Genomic DNA, 13,492 nt, shown 5'->3' with positions numbered 1-13,492 from the left:
ATCATCAGACACATGGCTGTTATATGAGTCACTGGCAGCCCAGGAAGAAACAAAACAAGATTTTTTCCTTTGATAAAAAAATGCAGCTTGCTGTCAATAGTAAACAAGCTAGCAATCTTTTGAAACAAACTCTAAATATTTCAGCTGCCTGGTTAGTTTCATAAAAGTACCAAATGAAGAAGCTTCCTTTGTTGCAGTAGTCTTGCTTCAACAGATCTATGGCTCACAATGCATTCTGGTTACTGTCCCTTAAGGGCAATTATTGTGATATGATAAGCGGCAGCTACCAATTAATGCATGCTGTTTTAGAATGGCCATTAGGGCTGTTTAACCTGTAGCTTTCTGGCTTTTTTACCTACAATTTCAAATATCCCATACCATAAGATATCAAGAACAGCTGGAAAGCCAGATGTTCAGAAATCCTGCACTACAAGTATTAGCCATTGGTTTTCATACTGTATAGGCTCAGTCTAATATTTATTTAGGCATCCCTCAGTTCATAGCAAGGATACAGATATATTATAATTTGCAAAGTCACGCTTGTATAGTTTCAGGGATCTATCAGGCAGTAAATATGTATTCACCTTCCAATTCCTTCCTAATCAGTCTTCATTGTCTTTATGGTAGACCTCATTTCCTCTGCTCTGCCGTTCCCTAAGGGGGCAGCCCTAGAGTTTGGAAAACCATTGTTTTAACCAATGTTCTACTTCTTTTTAGAACAAAAAATAGATAACTACTGGTTCTCCAACTGTTGCTACACTACAACACCAATCATGACCAAACCAGCTAAACCGATGCTCAGGCTCCACCAATAGCACATATTTTGTGGACATTCTTACAAACACACTTGATAGTCTTGATAGTAGATGGATAATTCTGACAAATCTACCAGCATTGTTTCATACTTATTCAGAACACAACCATTTTCGACTCATATATCAAATTATTGGACAATTGGCTTTGGAGGGGTAGAATGTGCATCAAAGTAACAGGCATTTAAAACGGATAATAACTTTCCTTTTCTGCATATTGTAGCACACTTTGACACATGTACATACAGGACCGCCATCAGAAATCACAGGGCCCCATATGACAAAATTTCCTGGGCCCCCTGGTCTGCGCCCACCGCAAGCCCCACCTACAGGTCCGCCCACCCCACAGGTCTGCCCCCCACCACACAGTAAAAAAAAACAAAAAAAATATTGGTGGCTAGGGTTCCCACATGTTAATAAAAAATAAAAAGATATTGTTGGTCAGGGCCCCCCCATAAAAAAACATTTGTGGCCAGGGCCCCCACCCCCACATTATAAGAAAATTGGTGGCCAGGGCCCCTTAAACGTCCATACCTTCCCGAAGTCAGCAGCTCTCAGAAAGATGGGGGGCCAGGCTAATCAAGTAAGTGTGGTGTGGCAGGGCCCCCCTTACCCTCGGGCCCCCTACAACTCTCCCCCCTGTCCCCCCTGATGGCTGCCCTGTGTACATATACTGTATATACTGTAGATATATATGCCTACTGACACCCCTTTCTCAAAGTGCACGAACTGTTTTTAAAGGCCCTGTGTGCACCAAAAGTGGCCTTTTCCAGTAGATTTAGAACAGAGTGATATTCTGTAAAGTTGCAAAAAATCTCAACAACCTTCCAAGTGCTGGTGTTTTTTATGTGTGCAGGAAGCAGTGGTGTAACTAGAAGTTACTGAGCCTCACAGCAAATTAATTTTAGGGCCCCAACATATCCAAAGATTTCCTGCTTCCTCGGTCTTTATGCCCCTGGCAGGAGGGGCTATTGCAATGCAGTCATATATATGAGTTATATGCAGAGAGGGAAGCATTTTCAAAGATGCAGGGGGTTTGTAATGTTAAAAAATTGAACACAGCCTATAGTGTTACTGTCACTTTAAAATCAATGGATGACTCTTTGCTTTCTTCAGTATATTTATATTGGTCTTGGCCAGACTTTTAATCGGACCACCTGACAAAATGTATACTGATTCCCTACTGCAGTTTGTTTACTAAACCACCCTGGAGCCAGCTTTGTTGCAGTGCCTCCCCGTTGGCGGCAGTCGTACACTAAGATCTGGCACGGTTGTATCAGATACTACGCACTCCAAATTCCTCGCACACTGAGATCAACAGTTTTGGAATTCTTAATTCTCCCGAGTCCCTGTTAATCAAACGCATACCTCTCATGCGCACTAGTGGGTTTTTTTTTTAACCCTATCTTTGCAGGAGGACCTACCTACTGTATCTGTAGTGATACTGTAGTGACAGTATCAAGGTTGTGACCAGAAGCTGAGCCCTAGAAATCTTTAGCCTCTTATTTACTATTATTAATTTAACTGCAGAGGAATATGTCCTTTGCATACTGAATGCACACTTGGATGAAACTTGTTCAGTAGAAATGGAAATGTGTGCACGTTAATGTTGGAGCTGGTGGTGGAGCTGAAGGCTTCAGTTGATCCTCTGTGTGTGCCACACGCTGCTATTTTGGGAGATTAGTCGCCCAGCCAAAAATCGTTTCTTCTTCGGGTGACTAATCTCCCCGAACTGCATCACGAGGAAACTTCAGGTGACTTCGGAATGCCGAAGCATTCCGAGTGTCATCCCGCTGGCGATTTATATTCTAGCCTGCTGGAAGGCAGTTCGGGGAGATTAGTCACCTGAAGAAGAAACGATTTGTTGCTGGGCGACTACTCTTCCGATTTAGCCATGTGTGTCTCTGCCCTTAGTCTGCAAAAATACGCAGCCGGACAACAGCCAGGGCATGGCTACCTGTGTTCCCATAGCCTAATTACACATTTCCCTGGCATTCTTTTGCTTTCCTCTTTTGCTCTCAACTTGCACACAGTTCATCACAGTAGGCTGAACAGGTCCATTGGCCCTTGGATCAAGGTGTTAAGGGGAATGTGTAGGTGCAAGAGTTTTATTAACAGAAAGTTACATTTTTATGCATCAATGAGCAGATTTGTCAACTTCTTAGAATGGTTTGATGGATAGGAGACACCAAGGTGTTCTAACATTACGGTATTTAGGTAGGGCAAGTAAGCTCTTAAAGGATCAATGCCAACATTGTGGGGTACTTCATAGTTATCAATACATAAATAATTGCTATGGGTTACTGCAGTGGCACAACCTTGCCCATTATGAGTAAGTAGCCCAAATGAAGCTGACCATATGCATACCAGTCAGTAATATTTTTGAGTGTATGGTGGTCTGTTAATCCCTTTCAATATACTTGTAATATGGATATTGTTCAGTTTGGGGATACGGCAGGTTTGATTGTTTCATCACCATGTTGGCCAGTGTGTGGTGCATCAAAGGATGAGAGTGTGATTGTTTATGAGTTTATGAGTGACTCTTCAGACACCTTACCCAAAACTTGGGAGAGGAAAAGAGCTTCATAACCACAGGATGCAAGCAGTAACTTCAGTGGGGGATATACTGTATTTTCCATTCACTGAGACTGAGACTGGGATGAATTTGAAAGTAACGAAACTTAATTCCAAAGCCTGAATGAAGCCAGATATCCAGCAAGATTAATGGCTATGTAGTTTCCTACTCCTACCAAACAGGAATAGGAGTGGCATTTTATGAGGATTTGGGGAGTCGACACATCAGCTTAAGTCTTAGCATTGAAAAGCATTAAAAAGCTATGGCTTTTATATCTATTTTTTAATTGATCCCATGGTTCCATATTTGCCCAAATAACCATTCCACACATCAAACACCACTCCCAAAATGTGTACTAAGGGCTCTTACTCATGAGCTTTTTACCTGCGCTCCCCTGCGTTCCGTTTTTCTGCGTTCAGCCGCAGGGGAGCGCAGGAATAGATGCATTACATTATTTACAATGGGGCTGTACTCACACAGGCGCGTGTAGGCGCCAAACGCAGGTTGAGACGCAACATGCTGCATTTTTCCTGCGTTCGGCGCCTACACGCGCCTGTGTGAGTACAGCCCCATTGTAAATAATGTAATGCGTCTATTCCTGCGCTCCCCTGCGGCTGAACGCTGAAAAACGGAACGCAGGGGAGCGCAGGTAAAAACGCTCGTCTGTAAGAGCCCTAAGTCCTAGCAGTTCCTGACCAATCAGGCTTCTCTGTAAGGCATGCTCTCTCCGTTTTCTCTATGTACTCCTTAAAATGATTGCCATGCTGTCCCCGTGAAATATCCCCATGGAACCCATTCCCAAGAAATACTGTTTGATCTTTCCATTACTATTGAAATAACTACAGTAAAAGCAGAATATGTAAAAAAAAATTCCTGGTATATCCCTTATTTGCATAATAGCAAATGCCTCTGTTTGTCATGATGGCAAAATATCCCCATAATCATGAGCAGTTCCCTTTTAGAGTTAATCTTGAATTGACAAAGGCACAGAGCTCTATTCCAAGACTTGTGCATAATATGTGTTTGAGCACAAGGGACATCCTTTACTAGGTAAGATGTGAAATTAAGTGCATGACTATACGAAATAAACAACTCCATATATATGGAAATACAGAGGAAATGAAAAACGGAAGAATTGCGCTTTATTAAAATCCAGAAATGTGTTTGTTGTCATACCCTAACCTCAGGTCTAAACCATGGTGAGAATATATCAGCCTTGTCATTTAGCCTCATCAATAGACACAGAGGTTGGGCAAGCACTTGGATGCCTTTTTAAATGAAATGCAAAGAATATTTAATTAGGATATACATATTACAGTAACAATAGAGGACCAATGTTTGATGCATCTCATTGGGCCTGCAGAAGTATAGCACTCTCTGGATTTTTAAAATATAGTAGGTCTTGATAAATGTCTGTGATGTAAGACCGAAAAGTTGATCACTTTAATAAAGAAGTGTGTGTGTGTATGCACTTTCTGTATGCAAAAAGAAGTACAATGTGTTGTGCCAATTTATGTATGCAGATCTGTATAATATATGAGCCACATGTGGATTACACGTGAGATTTTTAATATAGCACAAATGCAGCTGGCAGGTGTTTTATATATGAGTTCCAAGGGGCACCCATGATAAATAAGACATACTAGGTTTTGCAACAGTGAAGCTGTCTACAAACCTAAAATTCCACTCAACTTGCTGTTGGCAAACAAGTAGCTTTTTGCTGATCCATTCATTTAGCCTCTTGACCAAAAGACCAAAGACTAGATTTTACATGGAGATCTGTATCAAGACCTTAGGTTTTCCTCTCCAGATGGGATTTTCAAACTTGCCTGAAAGATATCTGGCCAACTTCTGTCTAGATATTGGTGAAACACGCAATTTGAGGGCCACATACATGAGCCAATAAGCTGCTTCCTCGGCCTGGAGTCAGAAGCTTTTATCTGAGTCTTTACAGACCTATGATTGGGACATGGCGTGACTTTACTATATACATTTAAATTCTATTTGTGACCCGGGAGACCTTCATATTCTGTAATGATTATTTTAGAAATCATTGCTCATGGTACAATACCCTTAGATCAAAAATGCCCAGTTATGCTAACATTTCAAGCATTCCTACACTGACCTGATAGATTAACTGATTACTTTCTTCAATGTGTGCTACTATTAGCTCCCTCATTCTGTCCTACCAGATGCAACTGCCTCACTGCTTCATCCCCCCTTAAATAAAGAGCATGAGAGCATCTTTGTTGTATCTATTTCTTCCCAAGGAGACATACGGACCCTATCTGGATAAATCCCTTTCCTTAGACAGCAAAGAGCAAAGTATTGCTTCATTAATCCTGGTGTATCTAGAATGACCTATAGAGTTGCTATGTTAATCTTGCACTGCCTCACTGATTTGCTATGTTATTATGGAAACCTTGTGTTAACTACACATCATTGAATTTAACCTCCCCTTCTCCATTACCTTTAAGAGCAAATGGCCTGGCTTATATAATATGGATGCTGAGTAAGAGTGAAAGTTCTATTATACGTTCTGCAGAATATTTCAGCAATTTACCCTTTCTTTCATGAGCCTCATTGCTTTCATGCTGACAGTATAAAAGAAAGGTTCCAAGGGACCGTCATTGCAGCGCAATCTGAAACCATCATCATAGCTGGAGAGTAATAAAGGATGGCAGGTAGGGGCTGGGCATAAACTCCTACAAAGCACATTATTCCTCAAAGAGTATCTGTATGACAAAGTCATTATTGGGCGGATATGCTTTATAATGCACAAACGGCTGTAGCGCAGACTGAAATCTTTCTTTGCATTCACTGAGCCTGTTTGCTTGCATCAAAACTGTTTGTTTGTTACAGCTATAGCTTGATAGAACTAAGTCAATTGTTTGACATAACCCAATGAGATGTTTGATATACCTAGAGAGTTGTTTGACAGGACCAAATTGCCTGTTTGATTTAACCTAATCAAGTTTTTGATATGACGACAGTAACCCAATTAAATTCAAATCTAAACCACATTTACTGCTCAGAGTCAGGTCATGTGTAAGGGGACTCCAGACCTCCTTGTCTGTGGCTGGAAATGTATTTGCGCCGTCTTTCAATTCAGTGGGAATAAAGATACAACTACAAAACGCTTATATATTATATTTTGTAGATGTTTAATATACAGGTACAGGTCCTGTTATCCAGAATGCTTGGGACCTGGGGTTTTCCAGATAAGGAGTATTTCCATAATTTGGATCTCTATATCTAAAGTCTACTAAAAAAATGATTTAAACATTAATTTAACCCAATAGGTTATTTTGCCTCCAATAAGAAGTCATTATATCTTAGTTGATTAAGTAAAAGGTACTGTTTTTTTTTTTTATTAGAGAAAAGGAAATCATTTTTAAAAATTGGAATTATTTGATTCAAATATAATCTATGGGAGATAGCCTTCGCGTAATTTGGCGCTTTCTGGATAACACGTTTCTGGATAATATCTTAACTGTTACAACAGCATCCCATGAAGAACCAAAGCTGTATGTGAATAGCGGTAGTATAGTTCAACAACAACTGGAGGGCCATAGACCAGGGGCGTAACTACAGAGGAATTAGACCAGGAGCGTAGAGGGCCCAGTGAGGCCATCAATAATAATTTTGATACCACGGTACAAAATGTGAATATTCCAATATTTTGGGGCCCTACATAAAATTGTTGTGTGGCCCAGTAACATCTAGATACACCACTGGGTCAGAATTTTTTTTTATGCGATTTTCTCCATCCTCTCAGATGGGAGCCCTGCCTGCCTCCCCTGAATGTCAGGTCTCCTTTTTCCTCTAATTCTGTCCTACATTAAACCCCCCCCCCCATACAGAAAAGGCTAATACATGTATATATTTAACACATATTTTTCATTATCGCAAAGGAAAATAACAGAAGCACACAAAATAAACTTTATTATTAAATGTAATTTCCACATAGTGCAGGTGCAGTGCAGGTGGAAGGATTTGTCTTCAGCATGTGTGGTCTATAACAAAGGTTACAAAGGTAACAGAAACTATGTAATAAACTATATAAATGTAACTGTGAAAAGCACAGAGGAAAATAATATATTGGCTGAGATGTCAGATATTGAAACCACAGGAAAGTATGTCATACTCCTTAGAAAATACCAATCATGCCACCCAACTTCACACATTTTTACCAGGTCAAGTAACCCAGAACAATCAATAAATAATACAGAGATTTATAGCTCCCCTTAAATCAGCTCTTATGAGGTGGGAGTGTCTGGTAAGAATTAAAACAAAACGATGATCCATTAGATACAGTTATAGGACCTGTTATTCAGAATGCTTGGGCCATGGGGGCTTCCAGATGAGGAATCTTTCTGTAATTAGGAATACCACACCTTACTTTTACAAGAAAAAATAAATAAAAATTAATTAAACCCAATAGGATTGTTTTGCCCCCAATAAGCATGAATTAATATATAATGATTAGGATCAAGTGCAAGGTACTGTTTTATTTTTATAGGGAAATTGTTTTTAAAAAATAGAAAAATGGAGTCTATGGGAGATGGCCTTCCTGTAATTCAGAGCTTTCTGTATAGCAGGTTTCAGGATAGGGGATTCTATACTTATAATAGCAAATACAGCAACATATGGATTTTCGTGTGAACACATTTTCAAAGAAGTCCTATTTACCTGAATGTTGAACATCTACAAAAATGCGGAATTTTGATTATCCAGTTAAAAAACAAAATTCCCCCATACTGTAGATTAAAAGCAAGTGCTAGTATTTTTAACAAATCAAAATCCAAAACATGAATTATGTATTTTTGATAATACTACATGTAAATGAATTGTATAGATCTTGTATTTTCTCTTTAATACAATGTAATCTAGCTGGTTTTTTGTTTTCTTTGATATTTGTTGGGGTTGATGTGTTGGAGAATAGTGAGGACATTATCTTTGGAGAGAGGTATTATCTATAGGAGAGACGCACATCTGGTACTTTCTTCCTGTTAACTCCTAGGTAGAAAAAGATATTACTTTCCTTTCGTTCCTGAAGAAAACAAGACCTAGAGACCTTCTGTATGAACACATTTTCTCCTAGCGATGCTTGATTATTCTCTTGGCTTCCTATGGGATCCAAGGGAACATTTTTGAGAGTACTAAATCCAGAGATGTGACACATTTGGTTTTTGGCTACAAATACATGATTTCAGAATGAGCGAGTAAAGAGACTATGAAAAGCATTTCAGTTACATATAAAACATGTTTATGTGGGCTGGTTCCCAAAGCATGACATAACTGATGTATATTCATCACTCACTGCTGACTACATGGAAATGTTATAACATCATCACGCTGCTTTGCTACAAGGAATTCATATTAATAACAATCAGGACCAGATTAAGGGAAGGGCAGAAAGGGTAGATACCATTAGCTCCCAGCTTAAGAGGGTCCCATGGGAGGAACATGGAGATAAAGTTACAAAGGACAAATTACAGGATAATTCAAACCTCCAATCGTTCAAGAGCATGATTTTTGGGCCCACAAAGAGCTAAGACTTGGCAAAGATCAGGGATGGCCCATCTAGGCCAACTAGGCATTCCTCAAAAAGCATTAGGAGTGTGACAGAATGCTATGGCATATATTAGTTATGTTCACAACTGTAGAACATTGTAGGCATTGTTAAAGTTACAAGCTATAAATTGACCTTTCCCTCTCAGACCAATTTAATGTCCCTTCAGGATTAAACTCACCTCCTATCTTAGATAAAACAATGGCCTAAAATAAAGATAAGGGAAGCTTTTATAAGCTCTACAAGCTTTTTCATCACAATCACACAATGTGTGCCTCCACAAAACAAAAAACATAACATGACTTCAGCTGCAGATTTGATGAATGAATGGGTTCTGAAATGTTGGATCTACTTCATGTTATTTATTTATAAAATTATAAAAACTGAAATGTTGCTTCTTCATTTACAGGAGTTCCTGGCGCTGGAGTAGGAGGCCAGTTTTATCCAGGTGCAGGTGCTTATCCAGGTAAGGCAAGAAAGGTTGCTTACTTAGACAATAAGGACAAGCGACAGCTGTACTGCTTTATGGTAGATACTGTATATAGTTGTGCATAAATATGGGCACCATTCATTCAACAGAGCTGTAGAGTAATTGAGTAGAAGATGCTCACTGTACCAGTAAGGGATCACTGCTGGCCTTCACAGCCTGGACTATATAAAAGTCATTGGATCAGCAAGATTGGGGGTTTTTACAAAAGCTGCTTTTGGTCCCTGGGCCTTATTTGGTCGGCCTTGTTGTGGATAATGCCCAAACTCTCTGATTGTATAGTAACTGGTGACTCTTCATAGCTTTAGAGTAGGGCTTATATGGTATTTAGCTGAGCATCTGAATATATAGCAAATTTGTAAACTGCACATTGTACCAGTATGGCATAACACAAAACATTCAGTAATAACATGCTTCATAATATACAAAGCCTATACCGATGATTAAGGGTTTGAAGCTTTTTAAAAAAATGTGGATAATTGTTTCTTCTGACTTTCTATATCCGAATATGTTATTTAATAGGCAAATATATGCATAGGGAAAGTGAGAATCTTGTTATTGGTACCCCAGTGGTGTTTGTGCATGCAGTGAGTGTCAGTTACTAGCAGCTCTACCTATTAGGATAAATCTGGAAATTTACACAACTGGAGGAATGTAGTAGTAGTAGTAACCCCTAACAGCTGACCATAATGCTGCTTGTCTTTCCTGCCAATACAGGAGCTGGTGTGGGAGCAGGAGGCATTGCACCTGGCGTAGGAGCAGGTCTGTAACAACCTTTAGTCTATTGACTCTTCTTGTATGACCATCTACCAAATAATATATCCAGGCATTCCTGAATATGCTTTAGAATGACTCTCAACCTAGTATTTATGGTGGAATGCATTTTGTAGTTAATCCTGTATTAAAGTTTATACAATAAAAAAACATATTTATAGAACTGGCAATTTTAGTAATTGATCCATATAAATTTCACAGTGACTGTACGGGGTTGCTTACATGCAAAATATTATATATGCAATGCATTATTTTTGTTTACCTAGGAGTATACCCTGGCGGAAAACCTCCCAAACCAGGTGAGAATTCCCACTAGTAATGTGGTTTTTGTTGTGATAATTGTACAGTTTTTTGGACAATCTTTGTCTTTGAATCTTTTCAAATTGTACTGCTCATCTGTGTGCAGGAGTTGGTGGTGCTGGAGCAGGAGGTCTGGGTGCAGGAGGTCTGGGTGCAGGAGGTCTAGGTGCAGGAGGACTTGGAGGACTAGGAGTTGGTGGCCTTGGAACTGGTGGCCTTGGAGCTGGTGGAAAGCCTAGTAAAGCAGGTAAATGTGGCTAATATTACAAAGTCAGGCTGTACACACACATAACATTTTCTTTTTATATGAATAGATAGCAAACCATCAGCAAAAAGCAATGCAAACACATTTTTTTTATTGCTAGTGTGGCTGCTAGTGTGGCTTGTATTAAGAGAAGTCCCAACTTACTGCAACATTTCTTTTGAACTGCCTGAGACTATGTGATACACTATCAGCCACTCTTTGTGGTATTATGCTGGAGCAATACTACTTGGAATAATGGGGGTGAAATAATTCATACTGAATGGTTAGCATCCCAACAGTCTTGTAAAGTATTCAGTGCATTTGAAAGGAATGTTATGAGAAAGCAAACACTAATGAAGTGTAACCTGGGACAAGCCTTCACAATTTCCTGGGTCTGAGGTTTAATAGGTAACAAATCATATTATGAAACACCTTAGAGGAATACAAAAGCACAAATGAAAGTTGTTACTGTGGAACAGCAGGTTTATTGACCTCTGATGGAAATGTAATGTAATGCCTTGTGATTGCGGTTGCTGCCCTCCAACCCCCAAATTTGCCTCTAGGGACCATTGTGCTCAGTGTGATATATTTTTGGAGCTTGTGAAGAGTTAAATCTTTGGGATATGTGCTGCATATAATTACTGTGGTATGTTTTCTCTTTGTCAGGAGGCGTTGGAGCTGGTGCAGGAGTTGGTGAGTACAGAACTAAACCATTGAATATGTGATTAAAATTGTACTGGGAAGTGCTATGATAGTCCAAACATACACTAAATAAATTTGTCTCAGTGACAGTCACAGATAATCATTAGGAAGCAACATACATACATCTCCCATGCACAGTTAGGTGGTAGTAAGAAGTGCAAGGGATTTGTTACAGTGATAGGTATGGGTGGTACTGGGGAGTGTTATGGATTGTCACAGTGTCAGTGATAATCATAATCATGGCTGGTAGTAGGAAGTACTATGGGTTTGTCTGACTGATAGTTATGGTAATAGGAATTTATATAAACTTGTCACAATGTCACTCACTGATGGTTATGGGTGGTAATATGAATTGCTATGAATTTTTCACAGTAATAATTATGGGTGTTACTAGGAAGTTCATGTATTTGTCTTAGGGGTTATTTATCAAAGTCCGATTTTTCTGCTGCAAACTTAGATCAAATCGCTCGGGTTTTTTACGCTTATTTATTATCACATTTTCCCGAAAATTTGCTTTGTGGGAAAAAATCTGATTTTCACAAATTTTTCAGATTTTTCGATTATTTTCAGATTTTTCACCTGAAAATTCGGGTTATGGTTATGGGTGATACAGAGAAGGGCATTGGATCTGACACATTCATAGTTATGGGTGGTACTGGGATGTACTATGGATTTGCCTTAAGGGTGATTCTGAAAGTTATTAATAGAAATGCATTCACTGGATTTGTTATAATTGATAGTAAAACATGCTACTGAAATATGCTCAAAGGTACAAAACTGCAACAACAGAGGATGGTATTAGGAAGCGCATAACAGTACAGAACTGCAGCAACAGATCCGTCACAATCATGGGTACAAGTGGCAAATTACTTTGTACAAAACCTTTGAAACGTTTAACGACATAATAGCCAGTAGGGAACACTATAAAAATTGTTGGGCACTGGAATAAGGGGTGTAACTGCTCCACCTTTTTAAGGATTTAGCCCAGCACAAAATCATCCTCAAAAGCTTTGACTGAATACCAAACCAAATCCAGCAAAGCTCAAACAAATGCTAAAATCCTTAGAGAAAATGGTACTTAAAATGCTTAATGACCACAGGAGGTGAATTATGAGATTGAGCCTGAGCCTTCCTGAAGAAAATCATTCAAGACATGTGTCTGAAACATGCTGTGCTTCGACGAGGCTGGATTCTAGCATCCCCTCCTCATAGGATTAGGGATGAACGTACTTCATCATAATTCAGGTTTCTGAATCCAAAAGGATTTAAACAAATCCTACACAAGAATTCTGTATTTGGCAGAAAATCCTAAATGAAATCCAGTTTCCATGCACTGCTAATAGGGTATTCCAAGTGCTGTGGAATCTCAGCCTTGCAGCCGGAGAATGGTGTAAGGATCTTGCTGGAAAGTTGAGAGAATGAGAAAACAGGCAGAGCTACGGAAGGTGTCTACTATTCTTGAGGATATGTACCTGCAGTTCCCAGATGGATGCGTCTTTTTCAGCTTGAATTAATATGTTACTACCTTATACCATAAACCAATACGTTGTGTTTGTCAATGTGTATAAGCACTATATATGTTCTGCTGCTTTTGGGTTTAAATATAGGAAAATAATCACGTCATGCAAAGAAATTGAGTTACCCAAGACAGAGCTACTAAACATAACTGTTTCCGGATACACAGTGCCAGCTATACGGAATATCGACACAGTATACTACTTTTATTTTATAGCTGCAAAAAAAATTCAATAGATATTCTGACTAAATAGAAATAAAATATAAATGAACCCATGTGTTTTAATACAATAGTCTACAGTTTCATAAAAAATATAACTTTAATTAAAGAGATCTCTTCTAGATCCAAAAGGGAAATTCCTCTGTGAGACTTCTAAATGTGCAATATGAAACAAATGGTCATTTTTCAGGTGATCCCGAGGCTCAGGAGGTAGAAGCAGAGGCAGAAAGTGCCCAAGAAGGTATGACTGATCTGCACATGCAGTGACAATGTGCAGATTATTTAGCG

The 13,492-nt window shown here is 39.1% G+C and overlaps 1 protein-coding gene across 17 annotated transcripts in view; it reads left to right on the top strand.

Annotated features, from left to right (window-relative positions):
* The window catches only part of eln1.L (tropoelastin 1 L homeolog), a 74,239-nt gene that overhangs the window by 16,885 nt on the left and 43,862 nt on the right, over window positions 1-13,492 (top strand). For all 17 annotated transcript variants that reach the window (XM_018246200.2, XM_018246198.2, XM_018246202.2 and 14 more), the window contains exons 2-6: window positions 9,372-9,428; window positions 10,167-10,211; window positions 10,490-10,522; window positions 10,630-10,770; window positions 11,434-11,460. In XM_018246200.2, the coding sequence (XP_018101689.1) occupies window positions 9,372-9,428; window positions 10,167-10,211; window positions 10,490-10,522; window positions 10,630-10,770; window positions 11,434-11,460 (303 nt within the window). The remainder of the gene's footprint in view (window positions 1-9,371; window positions 9,429-10,166; window positions 10,212-10,489; window positions 10,523-10,629; window positions 10,771-11,433; window positions 11,461-13,492) is intronic.

The sequence above is a fragment of the Xenopus laevis genome, chromosome 2L (genome assembly GCF_017654675.1).
Source record: "Xenopus laevis strain J_2021 chromosome 2L, Xenopus_laevis_v10.1, whole genome shotgun sequence".
In the NCBI taxonomy this organism is placed as follows: Eukaryota; Metazoa; Chordata; class Amphibia; order Anura; family Pipidae; genus Xenopus; species Xenopus laevis.
Note: the sequence above shows the minus strand (reverse complement) of the source record. Positions and strands in the feature narration are given on the sequence as shown.